Source organism: Chrysochloris asiatica, unplaced genomic scaffold, assembly GCF_000296735.1.
Source record: "Chrysochloris asiatica unplaced genomic scaffold, ChrAsi1.0 scaffold00116, whole genome shotgun sequence".
NCBI classification, from domain to species: Eukaryota; Metazoa; Chordata; class Mammalia; order Afrosoricida; family Chrysochloridae; genus Chrysochloris; species Chrysochloris asiatica.
Genome location: NW_006408634.1, coordinates 4592584 through 4602290, shown reverse-complemented (window position 1 = coordinate 4602290; position 9707 = coordinate 4592584). Strand labels below are relative to the sequence as shown.

Below are 9707 nucleotides of genomic sequence, written 5' to 3'. Positions count from 1 at the left end.
GCACCAAGTGAAGGTGCTTATGATGGAGAATTTGTTGTGAGTAGGGGTTGATGCAATTGGTTTAGTGAGGGCAAATTTACATCACATTAAAGGACAAGTGAAACTATAGGCTAGAAACCTGGACTGCTAGTGAAAAGGTTGGAAGTTTAAACCAACCAGCCACTCCGCAGACTAAAGATGAGACTTTCTGTTCCCAATCAAGATTTATAGCCTCAGAAACCGTACACCGGGCCGCTGAGTTGCAATCAGCTCAATGATGGACAGCTGGGTTTGGTTTTGGTCGAGGGCAAGTTGTTAAGTGCCGTCGAGTCGATTCCCACCCATAGTGACCCTGTTTAGGGTTTCCAAGGAGCAGCTGGTGAGCTTGAACCGCCGACCTTTCAGTTCAAATGGCTTTGCAGTCTGGTGCATTAACCCACAGCACCACACCAGGACTCCATAAAGGGCAAGTAGGAGCTGTCTATAAACCGGACATTTATAATCCAGGGATTATCTGCGATCAGCACTGAATTTTATCATCTGTAGCAAGGCTAGTGCAAAATATGAACAACTCCCTACTTTCAGTGTACCCTTAAATTTCCTTTGCTGAATGGTTTCCCTTAAGTACAATAATGTGACTTTGTGATATATTTACACACCCAGTGCCCCCAAGAAGTTTTTCCGTAGCATGTCTTCTATAATGTAGTTATTAGATGTGACTTATGAGAAGTTTTTATCAGAGTGCATCTCATTTATGAACACTCTGACGCACCCTGAGAATGGACTTCTGAACAAAGCCTTTCTCAGAATCACTGCATTTATAAGACTTCTCTCCGGTATGAGTTGTCTTGTGTCTATTGAAATTTGACCTGCCGGTGAAGGCCTTCCCGCACTCAGTGCATACATAGGGTTTCTCTCCCGTGTGAATTCGCTGATGCTCTCTGAGTTGTGCCCTGGAGATGAAGGCTTTCCCACAGTCACTGCATTGGTGAGGCTTCTCTCCGGTGTGAATTCTTTGGTGCATGATGAGTATCGATTTCTGGTTGAAGGCTTTCCCACAATCACGGCACTCATGCTGTCTTTCTCCAGTGTGGATTTTCTGGTGTATGTTGAGGTGTGTCTTCTGAGAGAAGGCTTTCCCACAGTCGCTGCATTCATATGGTTTCTCACCTGTATGAATCCGGTTGTGTGCGTGGAGTCGGGACTTGGAGATGAAGGACTTTCTGCAGCTGCTGCACTGATACGGTTTCTCTCCAGTATGTGTTCTCTGATGTATAATCAAGTGTGCCCTCTGGATGAAGGCTTGCCCACATTCAACACACACGTAGGACTTCTCTCCTGAGTGGATTCTCTGATGCATGCTAAGTGTCGACTTCTGAGAGAAGGCTTTCCCACAGTCACTGCAAGCATATTGCTTCTCTCCAGTGTGAATATTCCGATGGATATTCAGGTCTGATTTCTGGGAGAAGCCTTTCCCACATTCACTACATTCATGGAGCTTTTCTCTAGTATGAGTTCTCTGATGCCTGAAGAGAGACAACATCTGGCAGAAAGCTTTTCCACACTCAAGGCATTTATAGGGTTTCTTTCTAGTGTGCGTTTTCTGGTGTGTGATGAATTCTGACTTCTGGATGAAGACTTTCCCACATTCGGTACATACATAAGGTAAGTCACCCATGTGACCTGACACATAAACACCGAGGTGTGGTTTAAGAGTGGCAGCTTTTCCGCATTTACTGCATTCACGGAGGTTTTCCACACTCTGAATTCTCTGCTGGCTGAAGACCTTCCCATACTCGGTGCCCTCATTGGGTTTCTCCTCAGTATGAATGTGATGATACGTGAGTGCTTGTTTATGGCTGAGAACTTTTCTACATCGATTACCTTCGCAGAAGTTCTCTCCTGTGTATGTGTTCTTAAAGCTACTATTAGAAGAGCTATGGGTTAAAAGACAACTAGATGCAATGTTCTTATCAAGGTGTTTGGTGGCATTGCTTTTATTTTGACTATATACTTCAAGGCTATGCTTCAAAGTTTTTGCAAATGAGCAAGATTTAGGAGGCTGTTTTTGTGATGTAACAAGGTTGGACTTCACATCCATGATTTTCCCAGCACCCTTATAGTCACAATCTTTCTCTATATTCAGTCTCTGCTTGTTGGGGAAAGCAGCAAGATGCACAGGTTTAATTTTCTTTTCCTGATCTTTCTTTCCCTGAGCAGCATCTTGCCACAGTTCTTCCACAATGGAACACCAAGAACCACATCTTGTGTCTTCACCCATCACATCGTTGTAAAACATAGCTTTTTCAGAAGTCTCCCATTGTGGGGTTTTAAGTCCAAACTGTTCATCTAAAACGAGAAAGAGAAGATGAAACAGGCACAGTAAATAGCAGAGGATAGAGGATAAACTGTATGCAGTTGATTGAGATCAAACACAGGGAAACGGCTGTCGTGGAATAGTGGTGGTGATGATGGTGGCAGTTATAAGAAACACTCACACGTGTCCTTCAGAAACTATGAAATCTTCATCTATCCTGACATGGCCAAACAGTGAAAGAATGCCTATACCCGAACTCCAACTCACCATGAAGCTACGATGGTTTTTCCTGAATTTACGAATATATGTATACATCAATCAATACACTGGAAGACTGGCTGCCCTCAGAATCTGTCTTACCTTCCTTCCACAGAAGTAGACTTGTGGCCAAGCACCTAGCTGCCAAGCCACACAACGGTTCTCAGAGTCCTTTACAAAGGGATGTGATTGTGAAACTCTGTTTTTCCTGAAAAACTATACACATAAATGCCGTGTACAACTTTCAGACCAGAATGATAAGATGACTGGCCGTTTCTCAATGTCCATGTTCCCTTTCCTGCTTAGTAGAGCCTGGCTTTGGAGGCCATTCACATTCAGGTCACGCAGACCAACACTATCAAGTCGGGATGGAGCACTGACTTGAGGAAAACAGACGCTTGAATGAGTGCAAGAAGCATGGCTCCCTGCTGACCTACCTTTCAGAAGTAATTCATAGCAGAGACATTGCTCTCAATTCATTGAGCTACTGAACCTTGTTCTCCATTAGAGCTTTCAGCTGTACACTAGCTAATCTATCATTTTGGATTACTGATCATCCAGTTTACTAGAATAGTGCCCAAGACATAGCAGAGTCGCAACAAAAATAATAGAATGAGTAAATGATATTATTTTGATCTATCATATATTGAGCATGATATGATTATTATCTTGTTTCTTTTCTCTTTCATTCAATTTGATAAACTATATTCCAGACCCTTGTCCTATCCAAACATTTCATTCATCTTTCTTGTTTATATAGCAATTTATATATGTATTCCACACCATAGCTTTCATTTATCCTAAAATTTTATATACTGGGGGCTGAGGTATAAACTTGGAATATTTTAACATTCCTCTTCATTTAGCTTATAAAACTCTTGCTGATCTTAATGAAAATTAAATGACCACCATCGGGGTTCAATGTAAAACATTCACCCCTGTGCTGAAAAGCTTATTCACCACTCTCCCACACAGCTTAACAATGTTGCCTGAAAAATTATTCCAGTTCATTCTCAGGTCTAAGCACATGTATTCATATCCCCTACATCCACTGAAGCTTGTTTTATCTGCTCCTCTGTTCCAATTCACAACTGCTTCCTGGTTAAGATTCAAGAGTTCTGTGCCCTGAAAAGTAACTCCAAACCTCGCCCGATTTCTAGGGGGACAGCTTCAAAAGCAGTCATTCTCTGTGCCCCATTCCAATATTTATTTTTAAAATAACTTTCCATCAAATAGTTGTGATTAGTGTACAAAGGCTGATGTCTTTAACATCCCAGGCCACTATTCTCTCCAAGAAATTATAGTCATTTCCTTCGAATTTATCACAGCAGATATTTAAAATACCCTTCTACACCAGAGTAAAATAGTCTCTTCTGTCTTCATAAATTCAATTTTTTAAAAAAATTCTAAATGGTTTTCTCATGCTTTAAACACTGGCATATACTAAAGTGAAGAAACGAACACAAAAATATTCACTCAAGTCTTCACAAGAACACTAACTCAAGCGCAGCACACTCATGAGAACAGCTGCCACAGTCAGGGGGACAATGGGATAGGGCATGGAGATTAAATGAATATTTTTAAAGTCCACAAATGGAAGGCACCTCATCTGGAGTGATGATGCGGGTCTACCCAGCATTGAGATCGACAATAAACCCAACACTCACCACATGATGTGCAAAAAATAGCTGTAGTTGTTGCTGTTGTGTGCTGTCTTGTCAGTTCTGACTCGTTCTGAATCACCCTGTATTGGATTTCTGAGGGATGGCTGGTGGGTTCAAACCATATTAACAGAAATAAATCCATTAAGCGGAGCCAGACCCTCAGGGTGAGTCAGGAAAAGCACATTGAGAGGAAATGTCAGCAGAGGTTGTTTTGTTCCTCAAAAGATAAGTCTTGGCGGCCACAAAAGCAAACTGTGGGGAGAAGGGTAAGGAGAAGGGTGGGAGAAGCGTGGGGAGAAGCGTAGGGAGAAGCGTAGGGAGAAGGGTAGGGAGAAGCGTAGGGAGAAGGGTAGGGAGAAGCGTAGGGAGAAGGGGAGTTGGCAGCAAGTGAAAATTCCGATGGATGTGGTACAGGCGGAAGACCATGTGAAACTGGCTGTCGATGACAGTGCGGGCCATCTCACAGCGAGAAGAGTGAATGAAAAGGAATTCACAGCATCAAGTGTGACACAAAGCGGTCTGGGAAGAAGGCAGCTCTATGAATACATATAAAGAAAGAATCCAAGGCCATAGGGTAGGAAACACAATAATGATGTTAGGAGAAGAGAGTTAGAAGTATGCCCGTATGCCAGGAGGAAGCCCGGCATACCACCCAGAGTGGAGGTGAGGGCTGCTCTCCTACCAAAGAGCTAGTATGGCAAGGAGCCCTAGGTGAAGATGGCCATTAGATTGCTGAGGGTCCGGTGTCCACTATGCTATTTGCCTTCAGTTGGTTGTTAGTTGCCGTTAATTTGATTCCAACTCATGGAGCCCTCCTGTGTGCAAATCAGAACTGTTTCATAAGGTTTTAAGGCAGTGACCTTTTAGAAACAGATCACCAGACCTGGATTCCAAGAAGCCTGTGGGTGGCTTTGAACTGCTGACCTTCAGGCTAGTAGTTGAGCACTTAACTGCTTGCACAACCCAGGGTTTACTTAACATAATTTCAAAGGTATCCACTTGTCCCAGCACATCTGAGAGCTTCTCCTGCATCTCCACCTGCCCACGTAATAGTTACCCACCTGGATAGCTCCAAGGTGGGAGGCCAACCTCAACCATCCATGGCTCCTTCTCTCTATCCAGCCTGAAGATGAGCTCGGGTTTGGGAAGGTCATACCCTGTTAATGAACAAAGATGCCACACTTGGGTATAACATCATGCGTTTTCACAGAGGCCATTCAATCACACTTTCCATTTGTTTATCAAAAAAGTCGACACCCTTCACTGGGAACAAGGGAGTCCAAAAGCAATACACAATCTAGGACAAAACATTGACCTATTTGACATGTCCTAGATGTATTCCACAAGGAGGAAGGAAGCCTCAGTGAGGCCACCCAGCATTCCCAGGTCAACAGTGCTCACCCATGGACAGGAAGTGGCTGTAGTTCTCCATCATCACTTCCTGGTACAGCTGTCTCTGAGCAGGGTCCAGCTGTTGCCACTCCTCCCTGCTGAAGTCCACAGCCACATCCTCAAACGACACTGGTGGTCCCTGAAAAAACACAATCCTGCTCTAGATACACTAGCTGTCACTGGCCGAAGGGGCGCTTACATACAGGGAGGTGTTTCTAATACCTTCGTACCATGATGTGTCCCACAGGTGTCGCTCTGAGCTGGTGCTGAGTCAACGCTCATCTCACCACGGCAGCCTCGTGCACAACAGAATGAAACGCTGCCCGTGACCAGCCAGGGATCACTGTGATCCATAGCGCGTTCCCTGGTTTTCTAAAGAAGATCACCAGCCAGTTCTTCCTAGTCTATCATGGTCGGGAAACTCCACAGAAACCTGCATGGAGGTGGCAGCCCACGAGGTTCATTGGCTAGAAATCAAACCCAGGTCTCCCGCAGGTGGAAAGTGAAAATTACACCACTGAACACCCGTGCCCTCTGTAGCACACAGATTTCTCATGAAATATCTGTTTCACCTTATACTTTTCACGATCAAATGCAAAATTACTTAGAGAAATATCCTGCTAGTCAGTGATTACTGTGTTCCCCTGGGCATTCTTTCACCAAAAGTGAGGACTGAAATAGCTTCTAAGTCCTTCAGCTAACTTAGAAATAACCCACATTAGACTTATTAAGTAACTACATGTTGTTGTTGTTAAGTGCCGTCGAGTCGGTTCCGACCCATAGTGATCCTTTATAGGGTTTCCTAGGAGCAGCTGGTGAGCTTGAACTGCCGACCTTGCAGTTCAAACGGCTTTGCAGTCTTGCACATTAACCCACAGCGCCACAACAGGACTACATGCCAGACACTATTTCCAGTCCTGGGGACTTGCCACAGAATTATATAAACTTCTACCCTACCAGCAACTTGAAGACATGGAACGGAATACAAGTTCAGCTAGAGGTAGAAACACATGCAGAACAGACCACGCTGTAAGTCCAACTGAGGGAAAATCAAATTCTGCTTGAGAGTCGAAAGTTGGTCTCCTGAGAGCTGGTGAGATTTAAATTGGAATTGAGAAGTCTCAATGTCAAATGTTAATATTTGTTGGCAATTTGGAAACGGTATTCCTGGACATTTTTATTCTTCTTTTAAATAGGAAAAACCATGAGGCCCTTAAAAATCTGTTCTTCCTCTATTCCTCGTGACTCTATAAACTATGAAGAAAGGGAAATTTTCTGGACCTTTTCAGGATAATGGAGCAATGAGCTAATCTCCCAAAGACCAAGTAGGAGGGGTCTTGAGAGGATCAGATAAGAATTAGCAAGTACACAATGGCTGGTGAAAGAGCTGAGCCTTTGGTGAGCAGGGGAGGGCCTACCATTTCCCTGCCTGTGGCGGGAGGCTTCTCCCCAACATCAGCCATGCAGCTTCCTGCAGAGAGCCAAGACCCCTTGTCAGCCATCACCAACTCCTTCACAGTTTCTTGCTGTAACACTGGGGTCTCTGGGTGTGGAGACATTAGCCTCAGTTCATTTATACTAAGCCAGAGGATCAAGATGATTTCAGAGGCATGGAGTCCAGAATGTTCATGTGTCGTCTGCCCTTTAGTCCTGAATGCTGGTTCCTAGGACTTGCTTACCTTACATGATCGGTCCTGCTCCTCTAGACCTAGGACCTGTGGCGTCCGTGGCAAATTGTCACCAGAAGGCATGGTTGCTCTCGACGTCAACATCTGCCCTCCCTGCTGGCAAATTTCCCAGGATCCTGAAGCTGGATGGGCATCTGGAGGCTTCAATCAGACCTGCTGGGGAGAGGCAGGCTGGGCTAAGAAAGGAGATCCTGGAGCCTCAACAGTGTGGCCAGGCCCAGGGGCTCTCCTGAGACACGAAGGCTCTACTGATAGCTTTGGAAAGGCACTGGCCACGTGGTCAGTCATTCAACATTTGTTAATTCCTTGATGCCTTTAGGTCAAGGTCATTATACTCAACACTGCAGATGTGAAACATACAAGGGTCAGAAAACTTCAGCTCTAGTTATCAGGGTTTAAAAACAGAAAGACTATGAAATTTGGACTAAATGAAGGTTAAATCTATAGCAATGCTACCTCAGTGACAAGAATATGGGAAATAAGTCTCAGAATTAATTATGCTCATAAGGAACCTGTACATAGACCAAGAGGTGGTCATTAGAACAGAACAATGAGATACTAAATGGTTTTAAATCAGGAAAGGTGCTTGCCAAGGTAGTAACCTTTCACCACATCTATTCTCTGTGGAGTCTTTGTGGCACTGTAGGATAAGCACTGAACCGCAAGGTTGGTGGTTTAAATTCACCAGCTGCTCCTCGCAAACCCTATACAGGGTGGATCTCAGTCAGAACCAACTTGATGGGACCTGACAAAAAATTCAATCTGTGTGCTGAGCAAATAATCCAAGAAACTGGATTATATGAAGAACATGACATCAGGATTAGAGGAAGACTCCTTAGTGGTTGGTGCATAAATCTGAATAATAGTGGCATTAACTGGTCTTCCCTGGAGGCTCATGAATAGTATCTTATCACAGACCGCACTGTGCTTCATGATTGATCTTGAAATGTTCTTTTTGATAATGAATGCCGCTCCTCTTCAATCTGTCATTCCTGGCATAGTAAACCAAGTGGTTGTCAGATTAAAAATGGCCACAACCAGTGTATTTTGGCTCACTAATGCCTACAATATCGATATGTATGTGTTCCATTTCATTTTTGACAATTTCCAATTTTCCTAGATTCATACTTTGTCCATTCCATGTTCTGATTATTAATGGATGTTTACAGCTGTTTCTCCTCATTTTGAGTTGTGCCCCATCAGCAAATGAAAGTCTCCAAAGCTTTACTCCATTCACATCATCATGGTCAACTCTACTTTGAGGAGGCAGCTCTTCCCCAGTCGTATTTTGAGCACCTTCCAACCTGAGGGGCTCATTTTCCAGCACTGTACCTGACAATATTCTGGTGCTCTTCATCATGTTTCAGTATTCTGGTGCTGACAGTGTTCCACTGCTATTCATAACGTTTTCAGTGACTGAATATTCCGAAGTAGTCTGTCTCTCCTTCTTCCTAGTCTGTCTTAGTCTAAAAGCTCATCTGAAACCTGTCCACTGTGGGTGACCCATAGCTTCCAGAATCATAGCACCACCTGTTGGAGACCACCAAAGACAGATGCAGGAGGAAGGGAGTCACATCTGGGCCGTGGCATGTGAAGTGCCATCGAGTCGGTTCCGACCCATAGCGACCCTGTACAGGGTTTCCGAGGGTGTAAATCTTTACGGGAGTAGAAAGCCTCATCTTTCTCCCGCGGAGCGGCTGGTAGTTTCGAACCGCTGGCCTTAAGGTTCGCAGCCCAATTCGTAACCACTACGCTACCAGAGCTCCTTGGGCCGTGGCATAAGGAAGCAGAAAGGAAGCAGAAAGCTGCTCCTTGATACTAGTGCCATGACAGAAAGTCGCATTGGTACGCGATGACCAGATGTGATAACCGACACCCTGCATTGTTCTCTCTTGAAACCCACTCATGCATCCCTGAATTATAGTCTTGTTTGTCTCTCCCCTAAGAACATTTCCTTAATCTGTATAATGTCAAAAGACCTCTTTGATATCAGTGATGGACGGCATCCTGGAGGGATGAAAAGGCTGGAGGGTAATAAATACGGAGTGCCGCCATGTCTCGGGGCTCTTGATCCCAGAGATCATGAGTTCTGCTGGGCTCTTGATCCTAGAGGTCATGAGTCTTGTGGTCTCCCTTAATTCCTAACTTGTGTCTGTGTTTTCTTTCTAAACTGCGTCGTCTCTGCTGCTCTGGTGGTGAGCTGGACTCACACAACCACCAAATCGCCACAGTATGGCAAAGTGACAAAAGAGAGGTGGGGTCTTCCTTAGGTAGCACAATTGGTTAAGTGCTTGACCCCTAGCTGGAAGGTTGGCAGTTTGACCCAACCCGAGGTGTCTCAGAAGAAAAGCCTGGCAGGGTGCTTCTAAAAGGGTCCAGCTAACTACTGCATGACCACCAAGGACCAAT

At 44.6% G+C, this 9707-nt stretch overlaps 1 protein-coding gene across 1 annotated transcript; it reads right to left on the bottom strand.

The window, feature by feature from the left end:
- Window positions 1-727: 727 nt before the first annotated feature.
- Window positions 728-7361, bottom strand: ZNF175 (zinc finger protein 175). The gene is made up of 4 exons (XM_006868356.1): window positions 7290-7361; window positions 5620-5749; window positions 5280-5375; window positions 728-2328 (listed from the first exon to the last, which is right to left on the bottom strand). The coding sequence occupies exons 1-4, from the start codon at window positions 7359-7361 to the stop codon at window positions 728-730; spliced, it is 1899 nt and encodes a 632-aa protein (XP_006868418.1).
- Between the last annotated feature and the right edge of the window lie 2346 nt (window positions 7362-9707).

Bases quoted from the DNA above. Each gene is read 5' to 3' on its own strand.
- ZNF175 (XM_006868356.1), bottom strand. From the start codon at position 7,361: ATGCCTTCTGGTGACAATTTGCCACGGACGCCACAGGTCCTAGGTCTA. The intron at 5,750-7,289 runs GTAAGCAAGTCC...GTGTTTTTTCAG, and splicing joins AGCAGGACCGATCATGTAAG to GGACCACCAGTGTCGTTTGA. The intron at 5,376-5,619 runs GTGAGCACTGTT...GTTCATTAACAG, and splicing joins CAGCCACTTCCTGTCCATGG to GGTATGACCTTCCCAAACCC.